Source organism: Crassostrea angulata, chromosome 8 (genome assembly GCF_025612915.1).
Source record: "Crassostrea angulata isolate pt1a10 chromosome 8, ASM2561291v2, whole genome shotgun sequence".
Classification (NCBI taxonomy): Eukaryota; Metazoa; Mollusca; class Bivalvia; order Ostreida; family Ostreidae; genus Magallana; species Magallana angulata.
Window position 1 is genome coordinate 8,367,935 of NC_069118.1, and position 19,703 is coordinate 8,387,637.

Consider the following 19,703-nt stretch of genomic DNA (forward strand, 5'->3'; position numbering starts at 1 on the left):
TAAATCGAACAAAATTTTACATGTGGTTTTTAGAAAGTTCTTCAAAAATATAACTACAATTAACATTTAGATATCTCGTGTGCTTATTCATCGATTTTTTTTCTGCGTAGATGTTCTAATTCTGTCTGCTTCGATCGGTGGAGGTACTGGAGGACTAATTCTCTTGTACATAATTTATACGTTACACCGCTATATTCAAAATAAAACTTAATACTGGATCAGTGTTAGTCTTAATTTTATTTCAAGATAAATTTAGTTGCCCTCGTTTAAAAAAAATATATAATTCATGCATAGATAAAATGGTATTTTTGATATCGTATGATTTTTTTCCTTCGTTATATTGATATACAATACCGGTAAAAATGCTTTGAAATCTTCATGGAAGATATTGATTTTGTCACTGAGGAAAGGCAATTACGCAGTCTTTTGCCTTTAACATTTAGAATAACATCTTTAGTTAAATACATGTATGTATTAATTTTTGAAAAATGAATGACCAACCATTTTTTACTTCAACAATAAAATACATTTTTGTAGCAAAAATATGAAGAGTTAAAAGAATGACAGAAATCAAAATATTTATCTCGATCCTCTTATTACGGGCACATACTTATATAGATAAGAGTCATTTTAAGCGAATGCACTGGATTTTTTTTCCACCTTTATCAGACGTGTATGTTTGACGTACTTGCAAACTGAATTACACAAAAACAAGAAACGAAGGAATTTACGATCACCTGGTATATTTACCTAATCCTTGTCTTTAAAACTGCATTGAAAACTGCGGAATACCCAAGGTTATTTGAAAGAAAGTAACTTTTTCAAGTACAATTGAAACAATGGGGGTTCTCAATGACAAACGATGTTGTGGCTTGGCCAAACTCTAACATAGACAAAGAAGATAGGATAAATGTAAGGTAAGTGTATGGCTTTAAACCACACGCCTATAAGGGTAGATTACCTTACTTCCTGGGTTTTTGCTACAAGAGTTCCATTTTAATGTAAATCTCAATGTTTATGTTGGTAAACATTGTATATTTATTTTAACTGCTTAACCCGATTGTCTGTCTTATCCAAGGGACGTAATTGGTTATTTTCAAAAACTGAAAATTAACTTTTTCCCCATTATTTTATCAACATCATGGAATTGCTTCTTATGTTTACTGCACTGTAGTGTTTTCCAAGTGTTTTTGCTTCTTTCTTAGTTTTAATGATAAATTCATATAAACCTCTCAATACTGTATTCTAATAAAAAAAATTACCCCGTTATTGTCATATTTTAAAGAGATACAAATGTACATCATTGTACGTCTTATAAACAATCAAATAGCACGGACACGCAGGGCAGTACTTGTAATCAAGTGAACTTATAGACAGGCATAAAGAAAACTACGCGACTGGAACAAATGGTATGTTATTTTTAGATATAGATAAAATTATGTCTTATTCAAACTTTAAACCGTACTCTACACATTTTCAGTTAATATTTTTTTCATTTTTTAAAGTCTCATTTTAGTCTGAAATCTTCATTTTTACATTAGACACCCTTTAGACGACAAAATAATTAAAATACAACAGATGAATACACTAATTAACGCATGTATTTCAAAACAAGAACACACCAGCAAGTCGTGTTTTATCAGCAGCCGTAAAAACTGGGATATACGTATATTTAATCGTATGCTTGGAGTTTTGATAGGCTTGATAAAATACATGTAAATATCATCATTTAAGAAAAAAGTGTAAATTAAAAAACTCATATTTTCCACCTTATCTATGTTTAAAACGGAAACATTCCTATTTCAAGTACAGGATCTGCTTCTAAATTCTCATTGGCTGTCCTGAAACAAAACCGATCAATTAAAAATTGAAATTTTGTAGTTATTAACTATTATTGAGTAAAGGAATAAAAATTATTTATATTTTGTTTTTTAAGTTTAGCAATTTTATATCATAAAATTATTTTTAAAAAGTATACTGGGAAGAAGCTTTATCAATTCATGAATCTTTAACTAGGTATTTACTCTTGGTTCCTCAGCAAGAGTGTTAATTTTTGTAAAAAAAAAAAAAAAAAAAAAAAAAAAAGCTTGCCTTTCAAACAAAGCAATCACATTCTTAGGTACCGATGGTTTTGTTATTTATATGTTATAAGTGGCTCGCCCGTGGCCATTAATTATTGGTATTAAGTACGAGACCCTCTTCTACCCGTAACGAGTTGAGCTAATATGTTTGCTTTATTAACACCTTATTTTATATGAAAATGCAGATATTTCGATTACCACTTTTTCCACGAAAACTTGTGCTGCTGTTTATTAATCCCATTTTCAGGGATCGTTTTCTGTGCGCAATTTTTCACGAAACATTTTCTTTTTATTCGAATAGATATAAATTTTGAAAATGAACTTAAACCAATCATTAAAATATGTTTACAAAACTCAATACTGTCGAGTCACTTAATGTACTACAGCAAATGCAAGTAACAACCAATGTATAGTGGCACTTTGCTTCAAACTGATCCGACATCGATTGTTAAATAAGACATTATCACAAAACAAATATCACTATTTGATATCTAAACGTAATTCGCTTAATATAAGTACTGTGGAATCATTGGAATTCGTGATGGCTCAATTTTAGTGGTGTTTGTGGGTAACCCTCCCTTACAAATTTTTATATTCATTGAAAACAAATTTTGCAAGATCTAGAGTTGGTTTTCTTACTTATTTAATATTTATAAGTTTGACATAATATTGGCGCTTCTGGTTATGCCCATAGTTGCAAATTTCAGCGATTAAACTCGCAATAAAACCAGTTTTAACGAATCTTGCTGCACAGTGAATGATATCACAAGCCATCGCATGTATTCTTTATTTCATATTTAATTAAGCTGGCTCAGATTTCAACCTTCTTTTCGTAATTTAGCTCAAAACCTCAGCTTTAGCTGAAGACGCATCTATTTTGAATATTGTAGCTGTAATTGTTGTGTATTGATTAGAGTTGCTTTAGTTGCGTTATTTACAATTTTGATCAATGACACTTCACGTTTTGTGATCTAAAAATGTTTTAAAATAAATAAAAATGATAGGACATAAATTTGATAGTTTTCTTTTGATGGACGTTTCAAAGGAGAAACTGACCGGACAATTTTTCATCGATGCGCCTTGATAAAGATTTCCGGTCAATTTTCCCTTTGATATGTTGAACAAAAGAAAATTTAATAAAATCATTTCTTGATTGAAACTGAAAACAGAAGCACCTACGAAATTGAATTCCAACGAATAAGGAAAACACCCACAATCCACGAAAATTTGCTCCCGTGAAATGAAATGATTAAACAGTATGGATGCATAGTGTCTTTACAAGTTATAATATTATAAATTCATCAGTATAAATGATAACTTGAAAGTATAAAGGTACGGGCTCTCTAGAAGAATATGTGCTCTGGTACGTGTTCTGAAACCCTGGCCAAAGGAATACTTCCTTAACTTGATAGAGAACCAGTCTATGATAGGGGACCAGTCTAGCCTGAGGTCTGTGAGGTTTACACCCATCTTTGTGCCGACCATTGGAGCAGAGTGCGGCAATTGGAAAATATCTTAGGTAAAGTTAAAATGAAAAAAAGTTGCAATTATACAAAGCATATATATGATGCGATCGGTATTATCTTACTTTTTCTCTTCTAATTTAAATCTTAACTTGCCAAGGTACATGTACTTTTGGTCATCATATTCATAGCTAAAAAGTAGTAATAAAAAGACAATAAAAAACAGCAAATAAATGAGTGTAAATATTACTATATCTTCTGTTCTTTTTCATTGACTGAGTAATTGCAATTTAACAAAAGTATTGAACAAATCCCGAATCAAATATATTTTTAACGTGTAACCTAATAATTTTTAGTATAAATTTTAGCACTTTTTTCCAGGCTTAGCGCTTTTTGTACTTTCAGTACTTTAATTTTTATTTATATCTTGTTAAATCAGCTGCTTGCAAATTTACTCTCTATTTCATAAAAGATTTTTTGAAAAACATTTTTGGGGTAAATATATTATTTATGAAATACATCTTGTTGCTTTGAGTTCAAACACAGAGACGACGGGGAAGTGCAAACAGCAATCTTTGAAAGGTATTCTTATCTTTTTCTAAGTAGTATGATATTAATAAAAAAAAATATAGTTTGGTGACATATCTTAATTTTTTCCTTTTGTTTTAATTTAAGGATATGGCCTTCTGGGGGGTTTTTCGAAGAATAATCATTGCTTGAAAATATGCGTAAAAAAAGTAACCGTAAGTATATATCTAATAACTTAGAACCTCGACACGATTTAAGCTAAACCATTTCAATTTTCATTTTTCCATTCTTATGTCCTAAATGGTTACTATGGGAATTATTTATGCATTGTAAAATTTGAATGTCATATCTCAAGTTATAAGCAAGATAAGGAATTTAAAATTCTTTATTCTGTAAACGAAGCTCGAATCCTGATATTGTTAAAATCTGTGTTCTATTTATATTAGTTTCAATCAAATATTGCTTTCATTGTTGATAATATCATTTATTATAACACAGAATCAGTTAACTTTGTTTGCCAAGAATAACTTTGTCTAAAAATGGTTAATTCTTTCTTTAAATTATTTGTAAACTAATATTTGACACTAGCTTTGCTTACAAAACAGTGAATTCTTACCTTTTTATTTCACCTGAAACTGACTTTTAAGATTCAAATTTTGGTCAATGATTTAAAATGAACAAGCTAACTATGTTAGATATAAAAAATAAGAAATCAAATTTGATCTCAAATCCTATCTCAGTCCCTTTAATGTGAAATATTTGCTTGTCAACTTTCATTTTTTTCCACAGCTGGAAATAGCCCAGCAACAGAATATCTAATGCCGATATTGTTACCTCTTGCTTGGTTGCTCCTTGTGGTTTTTGTGGTATGCTGTGTCAAAAAGAGGTGGTTCTATAAATGCTGCAAATGTAGAAAAGGGTTGACACAAAAGCAAACGGCTAGCAATGAAAACAGTAAGTACAGAAATGACATCTCCTTTAATTTGTATTACAGGTAAATATCGGTATCTTGAACAGGGGATATCTCATATACCCCTAAATAAGTCTTTCTCGATATAACTAATTTTTTAAAAACCCTGATATTTCGAATTTGGTTATCTCGAATACCCAGCTTTTGTCGAAATATTTTGAAAGCCATTTTTCCAGTCAGCAGGATATAATTGGTGTCATAACTTCAAACATTTGCAACCGCGGCAGTTTTCACACCTTTCAAAACTAATGGTACCTTAAGCTGCACGATGGAAGTTAATATTAAATATTTTGTACATATAGTACCTAATCATATAAATTCAGATGAAAATGCAGCCACGAATACGATAAAGTGTTTAATAGAGACACCGTGTACGGAGAATCGATCCAACATTGATAACTGTCAATTTCATGAAAATCGATTAATTACGGAACCGAGTTTATTTTCATTTCTTATTAATTCTTCATTAACAATGAAGCATGATTAAGATACGAAAATCTAATGAAAAACGTAAAGTCTATGTATTGAACACACAGTGGGTGAAAGGACTTCTGTTTCATCGTATACGGGTTGTTTCCTGTATAAGTACTATAGGTACAGCGTAATGAATAAATGAAAGATACATTTTGTTAGTTCACAAACACAAATAATATAAAAATTATAATAATAATAGTATAAAAATATACTTTGTGTTTTTGAGTCTAGATTATTTATATTGGTGTTTTTTTTAATTTTCAAATCCGTATTCTTCGTTTCCTACGAGATTAATTTCAGTAATTAAAAGGCAAGTGCGTTTTCCTTTTCAAAGTTGTAAACCGTCGAAAATGAAAAGGATGTGAAGGCTTAATAATAACGAAACATTGATTTTATAATTTGATTGATTTTTCAAATATTAAACTGTATTTTCAAAAAGAACCACACAACTAAAATATTTATTCAAACAGTTGATTATTCTTTAATGAGTAGTAGAAGAGTTTAGTGTATATACCGGAACAGCATGTAAAAACACGTCTTGATATAAGAACGTCACCGATTCAAAACTGGAAAGCAACTTCTGATATCTCGAACCCCTTAATATATCCCGAAGTTTTGTTGAAGTCCTCTTTAATAGTTCGAGATACCGATGTCTACCTGTATGTCGTTTATGTAAGCATATCTAGACATGCGATTCTTACATTATTTTCCGATATTGTTTTGAAGGTTTCATTGTTAGTCATCTTATTTTTTTTAGAAATCAAGCAAAAGTTGCTGATGCCGGCAATTAATTGTAATCATTATTTGCTGTTAAAACAATTGGATTATCCCTCTTAGTATTTCAATTGCTTAGGTGGATGGGGTCCAGGCATAGTCTTAATAGTAGACGAATTATATTTTTATTCTAAAGCAATAACTATCTGTTCGTACATTAATGAAATACTTGACTACTTTTCCTTCCTGTATGAATGTAAGTTTTTGTACGGACTTCTTTTTACTTAATAATTGCTGTCTTATTTTATTTGGAAATGTCTAGGTCAAGTATCCGAAAAAGATCTAAGAAATCTGGCAAAATATCCTATTTATACTCTTGGTGAAAACGGAGGCGTTCTTGTCGCGTCTCTGGACGAAACAGTTTTAAATGGAAGAAACTCTAGAGATGGTTTATCAAGGAATGAACAACCTGATTGTGGTAAATATAGAAAAGAACACATTTCTGTCGTACCAAACACTACATACACACTCATGATGAACGATCTATCATCAATCACAGAGACTTCATATATTAGCTCTGAGAGACTTTAATTTCAGAGTCTACAGTTACGTTTGATATGATCGAAAAGACTGCACAGTTATTTTCTACAGACATTGTTTGAAAATGATACAAAGGTAAAAGACTATCATTATATGCCAGCCAAATATAGTTGTCGAATACAGGAGCAGTTGATGATTCACTTACCTGTCTACTGCTTGAATAAAAAAGGCGCATTGAGCTTGGAACATTTTTATGGAAATTACTAGAAGATGTACATCTTTAAAATCTACTTTGTACAAAGTTACGCTGTTATTTGCTTGATACATATATACATAAAATTTTTCCAACATGCAGTGGAGTTAAAAAATAAAAGGGGGCATTGAAACGTTAAACGCAACTCCAAAAGAAAGGAATTTACCTAATACTATACCATGAAACTAATTTTATAAAATGATTGAGAAAGCTTTTCATAGCATTGCTTCAAGGATGCATACATGTATAAGTAGCTTTTCCTTTTGTGTTGTATTAAGATAAACATTGGATTTTCAGGGTCCGATCAACAAAAGGTCCCTGAAACCACAGTATTAAAATAGAAAAAAAAATTCAACTGTATTGTAGTTATCTTTTATCAGTTCTGAGAGACCTTTTTGCAAATAAGTTTAATATTCCACCTTATGGCATTTTTGCTGCTATACAACCCCCCAATATTTAATTACTTTAAAATCTTTTCATTTATATGCATGTAAAATCATGGTATTGAATTAAAACTACGAAAAATCTAATGTATAGCTTATAGACATCATATTGATATATTATAAGTTGTTTTACAATAAGAATAATTTAGCTAAGATAATTGCTTTTTTATACCGAATATTTCTTATATGTTGTTAAATCTTTAACAAAAAATACCTTCATCTAAAAAAGATAAGGAATGTCATATTGACAATGAGCACACGGCGGGTGCAACCGGTCGGCAGGGGATGCTTACTCCTCCTAGGCACCTAATCCCATCTTCATCTCTTTAGAGGTCTGTGTTGCTTTGCTCTGCGAAATTTGTATTTCGCTAAATGGGTTTTTAAGACAGTTTGTTGTTGTCATTTTCATATACAAAGAAAGGGGCAACAAACTGATCACTTTATATAATGTATCTGTCAATTGTATGTTGTCAACAGCCTCTAGGCAAGACGTTTTTTATGTTAATTTTAGTCGGTATTTAACAAATGACATTTGGCGATAACGAACAGTAATAGTGTTCAAATTCAGAAGTTCAAAGGAAAATTACAAAACAGAAGCAGAGGGAACACGGGCCTCTTTTAAAAAAATGGAGGTAGGATCAGGTGCCACGGAGGAGTGGGCATCATCTGCTGACCGGTCACACCTGCTCTTTGTCGTAATCGAGAAAAACGGAAAAGTTCGTACACAATTAGGTGATTAATTATTGTCTAACAATTAGTATGAAAAACGTCGGTCAACATGCGACCCAGTGGCAGAGTGTATTTGCTGACAAGGTCGTTTTATCGGCCATAGGATTTACGCAACAATGACTTCAAACGAGATTGTTGATAGTCCTGTTTTATTAACTTGTTTGTCAGTAGCTTGCCTCGCCTTAGAAACTGAACTTATGAAGAGCATGCCCTTGCTTATCAGTATCGAATCAAATGAGAAACAAAAACGCCATATGCAGGTGATAAAGGTTTATTGCTACGTAAGTGAGGACAGCTGACTATAGAAAAATCACGGTTATCATGAAGTTTTGTTGTTACCATCAATGCCAGTTTCCAGTAAAATATCCAAATATGAAACAGATGGTATCGTTTATTTAAAGTTCACTGGGATATATCGCGTCGATGTAGGTATAAAAGTAACATTTTTTAATTGATAACACGTCGTCGATATTCCCTAAATATTCCCATAGACCTACATACCTATAGATATTGTCAATCAGAAACTCAAGCATCTTTTGGAACAAGTGTCATAAAAAAAAATTATCCTTACTATTGTAAGGTATTTCATTAAATGAATAAATAGCATACATTTAAACACTAACTATTAGGTCAGGTGGTCTCAGCTTAATACATGACTAGTAAAATACCCCATCCGTCATTGAAAGTTTAAATGAATAATATAATGATAAAGTCAATGCAAACATTAAACCGCCCAATAGGCCATCATTAAACTAAGTAAATGGCTAATTATATAATTTTTAAAGGATAAAAAATATTATAGGTATGCGATAAAAATATACAGTTATGTTTGTAAAACAGGTAAGATTTCGTACCTTTCTTGTCAGTTGTGATGCATGTATGAACAACAAAATGTTTTTCCACTATATTATTCACAATTTTCCCTATATATTTTTCTATTCTTTAAAAGCAAATTGTATTTTGCAATTAACATACTTTTTTTAGGTATGCATTAGGCTACAAGAAGTGATCATTAAGGTATTCAATATAGATATATTACAGAAAAACCAATGTTTCACAATCATTAATAAGGAGATAATCATAATATATCAATAATTTACCAAATTTACTACAAGTTATCATATGAACCTTAATGAACTGTACCTAAAGTTGTATTATCTATATACGGGGTAGCAGCTGTTTGATGTAAACGACGATTATATTTGCTTTATAACCGGGCATCAAATAACGTTTTCCACATGTTTCTCCAAAGTGCAAATTAGTGATATTACGGCTACATCCATACATTGTTGAAGTTATACACCGAAGAAGTTTTGTTTTTTTTAACACTCCAAAAAATCCAGTGCAAAGGATGTAGCAATGATACGTACAAATCAAACACAGCATACCAAACATTTATCGAAAATCGTTACACTAACAGTTTAGCTGGTAATTTTTACCTTAAATGAGGTTATATTTCAATTGTCATTTAAATTGTGAATGATCAATACCTCAATAAAATAAAAAACAGATATGTTTTATCTGAATAACCATTCTCACGATGCATTTGTATCTATCACCTAGTATATTTGCCGTGTTTTTGATGTGTAAAATCTGCCTTGCAACGTTCAGATCTCAGTTGTTTAAAGATGTTTTAGACCAGTATGAAGTTCGAGTGGCTCCTTTTGATGAGAAATCTGAAGCAATCAGACTGCAAGTTTTTGTAAATTTAATGTCAATTCGTGATGTTAATGAAAAGGACCAATCTTTTGAAACGGCTTTTTGGTTAAATTTACTGTGGAAAGACTGGCGCTTAAAATGGAATTCTTCAAATTATCGAGGAATCAGTGAAATACAGACCACTTCAAAAAATGTATGGATGCCAAGTTCTATTTGTATCTTTAACGAAATGTCCGAGAAAAAATGCTTCACAGAGGAGAAGCCCACCACTGTATTCAGTAATGGATATGTCATGTATTCGACGGCGAGAGAAAGTGTGACACAGTGCAAAATAGATATCGCAAAATATCCATACGACTCGCAGATGTGTTCCTTTCATGTAGGTAATTTGTTTTCTGATTATGATTACATTAACTTGGATGCAAACTTATCTTTACTATTTGTCAACCACTATGAACAAAACGAACAATGGGAGGTTACGAACACTGCTCTATACTTACACACAGTGAATTCAGAGCGACCTGAGTATAACCTGCTTAACTTTGATATCCATATCAAAAGGAAACCAGGATATGTGATCCTGTCTGTTTTACTTCCGGTTGTTCTGCTATCCGTTCTAAATATCTTCTGCTTTGTATTACCAGTTGATTCTGGAGAAAAAATGGGTACCTCAATGGCAATCTTCCTAACCTTTGCTGTATTTTTGACCATCATCAATGATACCATGCCTAAGTCCGAAAATATTCCTTATTTCACCGTTTACCTCGCATCCCAGCTTGTGTTTAGTGGAGTAACTGTCATTATGGAGGCCATAGTACTTAGAGTTTCTGTAACAACGGAATCAAGTCAAGTTAGATCGGTAGAAAAAACTGAAAGCAAGGACAGAAATTTGTTGATGCAAATTGCAAAGAAAGTATGCACTCAACATACAGCTTCAAGTCTCGACAAAGTGTTTATGACAATCATGATTATTGTCAATGTTTGTTCTCTCGTCACAATGTTAATAAAAACAAACTAAATTTCAATTTGACCATAATTTCAAGTTTCTACAATCAACATAAGTGATAATTTAGCTACTTGTTTTTAATGGTGATTAGTATGCGTAAACCTTGCTATGCGTAAAGAATAAACTTACAGTCATTCTTTGTATAAGAAAAGTAAATGTACAGTATATCATCATTTAAATTTTTCTTCATTGTATTAAATATGCATTTTGAGAACACAAAGTACGCAAGAAAGCGTGTTAGGCTACATTTGTTTCAGTTTTATATATATTCATTACATTATATAAGTAGGGCCTGTTTGGGAGGATAACAGTTGAAATTGACACCCCGAGAAAACCATTGTTAACCTCCGACAATGGTTTTTTCTGGGTGTCGCGGAGGTTGACAATGGTTTTCTCGGGGTGTCAATTTCAACTGTTATCCAAATATCCCAAACAGGCACTGTTTAATTTATTATACTGAATATCTTAATATTAGAGAAAATGTTACTGCTTATATATAGAAATGACGTGAACTATACAGCGAATCGTACGCACATTATTTACGCGCATGTAACAATTCCTTGTGTTACCCGTTGCCAAGTGTATTGCTAACGCTAAAGGTAATAGAACGGATTATCAACTGCGTCTAAACCAATCAGATTTTAGTATTTAACATGAAAGTATAATAAAAAATTTTGCAGTCTGTTTTTTCTTGCCGCGTGTACGTTAAATTTCTTTTACTTTCTTGTTTTTCTGATAAAAGAAAGACGCTTTATTACATCAATTAGAAGTGCAGATATCTAATTTAGCAAAACTAAACAATGTCATTTTCTGAACTGTGTTGCTTTATCTTGTAAAGATGAAAAGGATGTTTCAATCTGCGAGTCAGTCATTATGTTTACACTTTGCTTCATCGGCTATTTAGAAAATTTAAATGATAGATTTATTAGAATAGTTTGTTGTGTTGACTCATCACTTTAAAGCATTGTTTTTATAAATTATAGCATGAAATCGCTCAGAACCATTTAAAATCTGAACTTTATGTAATAAAGAATTCAAATCAATAAAACCCATTAGAACCTATTTCGTTAAAGCTGTAGGATGGTCCTACAATGTTGGTGTTTGCATTAACGACCAGCTTATTCAAAATATGAAAATTGTTATATTATGTTGAAAGAAGAACTAAATACACACGCAATTCGAACGTCCTTGAACTATTTTTCTTACTGTTGATGTCATGTTGTTCTAATTTTACAGATATTCTTGTATTTTTTTCAATTGCGAAATAAAGTTCTTTCATATACCATGGGGAATGTATGATTTTCTATCTTTAAATATGTATTCATTTATATGTGAGTATAGTAGATTGTCAGATGTTACCGATTTCGTCTTTTTTTGACGTTAATAAACGGAAACACATGCGCCTGTCCTAGAAATATGAATGAAATCAAAATCAGGAAAACAATCTCACAGTTCGTTAGTGATATAATGTTTTTAACGTGAGAAAATAGCAATGAGGATAGCAAATTTCTTGTGGAGATTTATAAAAAGAAAACCTGACATCCCTTTAGTATTGTAATGTTCTCGGAACACTGTCCACAATTTTTTCTTTCAGTCATCTGTTAGAGTCATTAACATCCATAGTTTTCATGTGTTTGCGACAAAAGGGCAAAAATCCCTTATGAACAATTACTTCAAATATATCAAAGACAAAAGAGAAGATGAATAAAAATAAATGCATATTCGAAAGCGTAATTTGCAAAATAAATGAGTAAAAAATAAAATACAAATACAAATAAAAGACTAATCCTAACACAGCAAGCAATAAACCAAGCCAAGATCAACCATTTGATACACAAACATTTCCTAAGAAAGATGAAAATAATATCAACGGTTTCGCACTCTGTGTATAAAATCTGAAATCAGCAAACATCGAAGCGTAGTTTATGAACATCAAATCTTAGGAAACGTATTCTTTTGGCGAAACAATTGTCAGAAGGGCGCTTTTTCGACTTTTACGTCACAAAATTTCGATACTTGATACATTAACCACATGTTTATTCGGTACTGTTTTTCTATCGCTTAGTTTTATTCATATAAGATGAGTTTGATAGCTAAGTGGTTGATAAACAAACGACTTGCCAAATTACACACATCATTCAATTGAACTGACATAATGTACAAATCATATCTTATACAATTGTTTAAATCAGCCTATTAACACCCCATGGAACACGTCAGCTTTTGAAAATGAAACGACATACTTCGGTTTTGTTCGTAGTTCATTATGTATCTCAGTTTTATTTAGTCAGTATTATCGAACTGCGCAGATTAAACAAGTAATACTTAAGATTTAGTATATTAAAAAGAACGAGTATTCCTTTTAAAGGAATGATCGGCAATAATGGTACATAGATAGCTAGAAGCAATCAACGTGATCAGTTTGATGTAAAATAATTTAAAAAGTACTGTATTTTTACAAAATATAGAATATTTTGAACCATAATTTCATCATTATAAACCGTCAACAAATTTTATTTTGAAATAAATTTGGGGAAAGCCGTTCGTGAACTCCTTGTCTAGTTTTATATTTTTAACGTAATTATTAAATGTTAATATATCTTCTTTTTCAGAATACTAGGTAGGGCACTTCAAAGAGCATTAACACGTATACAAAGAAAGAGTTGTATTAAAATAATTTAATGCGACTGAAAAACACTGAATGCCATCATTACTTGCTATTGAGGTCGCATTATAACGTAACCTTGTTTATAAATCAAGCCGTCTTCCTAGCTACTATTATGCAACGTCAATAGATCGAGGTCAGTTCATGGAGCATCTTCTTATGATCGAGGTCAGTTCATCGAGGTCAACTGCATTACTGAATGAATCTTTCGATCGAAATTCTTACGCGTGAGACAAAATGTGCATTCTTGAAATAACAGGTCGAACTGTATTTAATGTATGTTTGCATCTCTTAAGGTAAATGAATTGAAATAAAACTGAGTAAAATGTTATACAAATACTTAACCAAAGCTTCAATTTTTATAAGAACTACTTATGCAAGTGGAATGTGTGCGCACGTGGAAGCACTTGCCGGATGCCTCATATGGACACAAAGCCGATCACAAAAAAAAAATCTAGATGCTGTCATTAGACAGTAATACCCGCACCAAGTGTTTGCCCCTAAATAACACTGTTTTGTACCAGTTTAATTAAAGAAGAAGGCCACATGCAAGCTACGGTAATACATTTAAAAATCATAATTTTCATAACTGAAGGATGAGATCCCTTCCCATATGATAATACACATGAGCAGCACTTTATGTGCAATTTGGGGTTGAACATTTCATGTCATAGAAAGTATAATGGTCTAAATAATTATTACAAACAAAATTAAAAATTAAATTATGCCCCCTCCCCATGGCGGATACCGATTTTAGATTTGCTTCTGTGTGCCTACATGTACATCATCGTGTGCACAGATTTAGAGAAAGGGTTGGAGTGAGGGGTCCAGACCCCCCCCCCCCGAAAATTAATTTATATCAATATAAAATGACCAAAAAATACACCTTGGATCCCAGTGCTCTTACAGACATGTAAACGCTCTAACACATTGCGTTTCAATGCTAGGTAACATCATTTTTTAATTAATATTAATCCTTTATTGCTTATTTCAATAGGAAGTATACATCACAATATGCAGGTGTCCTACACCACCTTAAAGCTGTTATTTACCTAATAAAATAGTGCAGGGGTTTTGAAGAATAGGTCATAAAAATACATGCATGTTACAAATAACTGATCTTGTCTGAAGTTACGTACACAACACAGGTCTGCACGTCTCATTAGCGGGTACTAGTTTTACCCAGCTCTTCGATTGTATACATACATGTCTGTGTTTACCATATGCAGAAAAGGATTAGTTAAGATCAACCAAAGGAATTCATTATTGTGTTTTAAATGGATTATCATTATGATGTTGACCAATATAGGTCAGCATAATACATGTAGTAGCAGTATAGCAAAATATAATGAGATGCCTGCATACATGTACGTAAGTTCTACTTTCACTTTCTAAATGTGATCTCCCTTTGACAGCATACTGTATCATCATCTTTTAATATTTAAATAAGCTTATCATCATTATCTATCCTATCGCATTTGTAAAGTTTCTGTCATTTTAGTTGCAAAAGTTATTTTTTTCATTTGTCAGGCTTCCAATATTGAGTTGACCCCATATTGACCCCGCAAAAACAACTTCTTATTAAATTTGTGTATTACATGTAAGTGTAGACTCTTATCATTTTTATATGAGTTATAATAGGAAGGAAGGGGTATTTCTTTCTTCATGTATTATAATGCATCAAATACAATCTAGGTCATGACCTTATGGGACTGTTCTGACCCCACGAAAAATTGAATTAAGCAATTTCCAAAATGTTAATGTGCATCAGGAGAGAAAAAGCAATCAAGAAATGATTTAAAATTTGCTACTGTACACATGTAAGAATGTATTAAGAAGACTGAATCTTTAGAACCAGGTTAGATTGGGCGGAGGGGGGGGGGAGGGTGAATGTGGAGTAAAAATATTTATAATTTGAATCATTTATTGTTATTAATTTTAACTTGTCAATGAATACTAGTTATTGATCCCAAGGTAGAAATATGAAATCTGATCATATCTCAATAGATCATTTGTCAAATATGCAAGGTGTAATGTATTTTTTTTTTAAGAATAACATTTTTCACCAGTTTATAAAAGTTTTTAGACGCCCAAATTATATTTTGATTTTAAAAGATCATTCGACAATTAAGGGGGGGGGGGATAGGACAGTTTATATTTGAATTTGTTTGGGGGTGGGGGTTCCAATTAGTAATATATTTGAAATTTTTTTAATGTAATTTAAAATAAGACTAAGCCATACTAAAGTCATGAACATGAATAGTATAGAACAAAACACAAACTAATACATGTATATATACATAGGAAGTATTAAAAAAAAATAGATGATTGATCTATATCTGGGTTCTTAAATTGAATCATATATCATGTACATATTATATTATTGTTTCTTTGTTCAAAGCATTTCAGATGGTTTGTAGGTCATGATCCAAAGTGCTCTTCCTGAAATTATCAAATATCATAAAAACCATTGAGATCCCCACCTTAGTCCAAAGATATTATTCCTCCTTAGAACATGGCGCATCGGATCATTATGGCATGTAAGTCATGACCCTAAGGGGTCATCCTGACCCCCTTAGAATCAGAAATTGTCAATTATCTTTAAATTATTGATGTTTGATGATCCAATCTCTATTTAGTCTTTATTATTAAGTCTCCCGAATGAAATTTGGAGACTTATTGTATTGTACGGTTCTTAATACATGTATTATTATTCTTCGTCTTCTTCTTTTTCTTCTTTCCCGCTCTGAACTTGTTTCTCAGAGATGGCGGAACAGAATTGAACAAAACTCTAGGATATGATTGGCCTGCATATCTAGTTGTGCACCCTGGTTTGATTTTTCTCATTTTGGGTTAGACAACCACTTTTCTGGGGGGGGGGGGGGGTCAAAAGGGTGTGGGGTCTAACATTGAACCTTGTAGGAAGAATCGTAGACTCTATTGTAAATGGTAACTTGAAAACGGACAAAGATAATAATATAGGGTTTTCATAATCATATATTGACTGTTACTGCCAATATATACGGTTTATTAGATCTGACCCCTAGGGTCATCTCCAACCCCCCCCCCCCCAGGAATTTTAAATCACCATATATCTCAGAAACTGTTATAATCATGACCCCTAAACCGTATATATTCATGTTTCTGATGTCAAGGGGCATCAAATGTTATGTAGGTCATGGACCCTGTGGGTGGTCCTGACCCCCTCATACAGCAAGTCCCTTAATATCTTCAAAACAGTTGAGATCCCCACCCTTAAACCATATATATTCTTGTTCCTTGTGTCAAGGGGCATCAAACGGTATGTAGGTCATGGGCCCCGGGGGTGGTCATGACCCTCCTCGAACAGGAAGTGCACGAATATCTCGAAAACGGTATATATTCATGTTTCTGATGTCAAGGGGCATCAAATGTTATGTAGGTCATGGACCCTGTGGGTGGTCCTGACCCCCTCATACAGCAAGTCCCTTAATATCTTCAAAACAGTTGAGATCCCCAACCCTTAACCATATATATTCTTGATCCTTAAAGGGCATCAAAAGGTATGTAGGTAATGGGCCTCAGGGTTAAATTTAATTTTTCAAAACCGTAATGCACATCTATGGAACAGTTCCTATCATATCCCAAGATATGATGTGTCTATCCGTTAAATCATAAAAGGAGTTTTTTCTGAAGTGATAAACATCAATTTTCTGCTACTTTTTGACTCCCTGGATGAAATTTAAATTTTTAAAACCTTATCCCAAGATATGATGTGTCTATCCATTAAATCATAAGTGGAGCTCTTGGATCTCTGGGTTTTTTTCCAGTGATAAACGTCATTTTTCTGCTACCATTTGACTCCCTGGATAAAATTTAAATTTTTAAAACCTTATTGCACATCTATAGGACAGCCCCAATTATATCCCAAGAGATGACGTAGATACTCCAAAAGTTGTAGGAGGAGTTCTGGGAACCATACTTTTTTTGCAAAACAAACGTCATTTTTTGTTGCCCACTGATCCCCTTAAAAAAAATAAGTCTGGAACCTGATCACACCTCAATATGACACCCCAATCATATTCTAGAAGATCATTTGGCTAATGCCCCCAAAAAATGATGTTTTTGAAACCAGTTTTTTTGTTAAAAAACGTCATTTTTCAGCCATTTAATGACCCCCAGGACAAAATTGAAAATTCCGGAACCTTATTGCACAACTATAGGATACCCTTCAACATATTCCAAGAGATGATTTGTCTACTGTTAAAAATGAAGAAGGAGTTCGAGGAAGAAGGATTTTTGTGAAATGTAAGAGCAGTTTGAGAAAGTAAAACGTGACAGACGGATGGACGGACGGACGGAACAGGGTAACAACAATATAACCGAACTTTCTTTAGAAAGTGCGGGTATAAAGAGACTGGTCACTGAACTAGGTCGAGTTTTCGGATTTTTCAAATGTTTTTATGATGACTTGTATTCGGTTTAGAATTACTTTTGTGTCTATTCTACTATGCAAGTTTTGTGATGCATCCAACAGATCTCAACTATTCAAGGACGTATTAGACGTGCAAGAGGTTCGAGTGGCTCCTTTCAACAACCAATCTGAAGCAATTGACCTATCTGTATCATTGAATTTAATATTAATTAATAATCTTCACGAAAGGACCAGACATTTGATGCTGTTTTTTGGATGTCTATTGTGTGGAATGATTCGCGATTTAAATGGAATTCTTCACACTATCAAGAAATTGCTGCCATACAAACAACATCTAAACATGTATGGACACCAAGTTCTATTTGTATTTATAACGATGTGTCTGATAAGAAGTGTTTAACAGAGGAGAAACCATTATCTGTCCTTAATACTGGTTATGTGGTGTACACAACATCCAGAGAAAGTGTGACGAAATGCAGAATAGATATCACAAAGTATCCCTACGACTCTCAGGTGTGTTCAATAGAAGTAGGAAATCTATTTGACAATTACGATTTTATCCAATTCGACGCAGCGTACTCCCGATGTTATCTTGATTACTTTCAGAGAAACGAGCAATGGGACGTTACTTGCAGTAAAGTAAGTCTTCAAAAAATCAAGGAAGGACCTTCAGCAGGGTTTCAAAATTTGAATTTTGATATTCATCTTAAGAGGAGATCAGGATATATGATCTTCTCGGTTCTACTCCCAGTCGTTCTGCTATCCGTTCTGAATATCTTCTGCTTTGTATTACCAATTGATTCTGGAGAAAAAAATGGGTACCTCAAAGGCAATCTTCTTGACCTTTGCAGTATTTTTGACCATCATCAATAATACCATTCCTAAGTCCGATAATGTTCCTTACTTCACCGTTTACTTTGAGACCCAGCTTGTTGTTAGTGGAGTGATAGTGATTCTGGAAGCCATAGTATTACGCATCTCTTTCACAGCGACAGATACAAAAGTAAGACCGTTGGAGAATAGGGAAATAAAGCGACATAAATCGGTCCGATATATTGCGACTTAATTCTTATCCCAACTTACGGCTCCATTTCTTGACAAATTGTTTATGGTAATGATTATCATTGTCAATATGTTTTCTTTACTCATGTTTTTTGTTAAAACAAGTTAATACACTATCTTGAAATTTTGTTATTATCTACAACAATGTAAAGATGAGTTAAATGATGTTAAGATTTTTGATTAAAACGAGATAGAACAAAGGTTATTAGTATCTTCAAAAGGAAATGTTTGGTTCATTTAATAGTTTGAATATTCACTGGATGAAATATCCAGTTTCAGCAAAACTGAATCTATATGGAAACCTTGCTGAAACTTGAAGTTGAAATTTCATGTATAGTTTCCGCAATGCGGAAACCATTATATCGATTCAGCAAGTATCCGTAAGGTTTCAGTCAGCAGAAACTTTAGTCTAAGATTCCTGATGGTTTCTGCAATGCGGAAACTAAAATTGAAATGTATGAAAAGTTGTGTAAATTGTTATGGAAATATCAATTCGTTTCAGCACATTTCCGCTAGGTTTCAGTATGCTGAAACTTTAAGTGAAGATTCCAAATGGTTTACGCATTGATGAAACTATTACTAAAATTGATTTGAGTTTAAAAGTGATATTAATAATTTTCAACAGGTTTAAGTTTAATTCAAGCCTAATTATAATGAATCCGTACATACGCTTTTATATATATATATATATATATATATATA

At 32.5% G+C, this 19,703-nt stretch overlaps 1 protein-coding gene, 1 long non-coding RNA gene and 1 pseudogene across 4 annotated transcripts; all 3 read left to right on the forward strand.

Annotated features, from left to right (window-relative positions):
• The first annotated feature begins 701 nt into the window (after positions 1 to 701).
• On the forward strand, positions 702 to 7,499 carry LOC128159046 (uncharacterized). Of its 3 annotated transcripts, XR_008240085.1 has the most exons (7): positions 702 to 917; positions 1,331 to 1,409; positions 3,494 to 3,600; positions 4,080 to 4,126; positions 4,220 to 4,287; positions 4,862 to 5,026; positions 6,553 to 7,499. It is a non-coding gene; the product is annotated as an uncharacterized LOC128159046 (long non-coding RNA). The 3 variants fall into 3 exon arrangements; XR_008240084.1 differs by having other exon boundaries at positions 702 to 1,409; positions 6,553 to 7,498; XR_008240086.1 differs by lacking the exon at positions 1,331 to 1,409 and having other exon boundaries at positions 6,553 to 7,498.
• A 2,239-nt stretch (positions 7,500 to 9,738) lies between these two features.
• Positions 9,739 to 12,143, forward strand: LOC128159037 (neuronal acetylcholine receptor subunit alpha-7-like). The gene has a single exon (XM_052822073.1). It carries the CDS (start codon positions 9,778 to 9,780, stop codon positions 10,870 to 10,872), a length of 1,095 nt encoding a protein of 364 aa, XP_052678033.1. The 5' UTR covers positions 9,739 to 9,777; the 3' UTR covers positions 10,873 to 12,143.
• A 6,034-nt stretch (positions 12,144 to 18,177) lies between these two features.
• LOC128161657 (neuronal acetylcholine receptor subunit alpha-7-like) lies at positions 18,178 to 19,110 on the forward strand (annotated as a pseudogene).
• Positions 19,111 to 19,703: the final 593 nt, after the last annotated feature.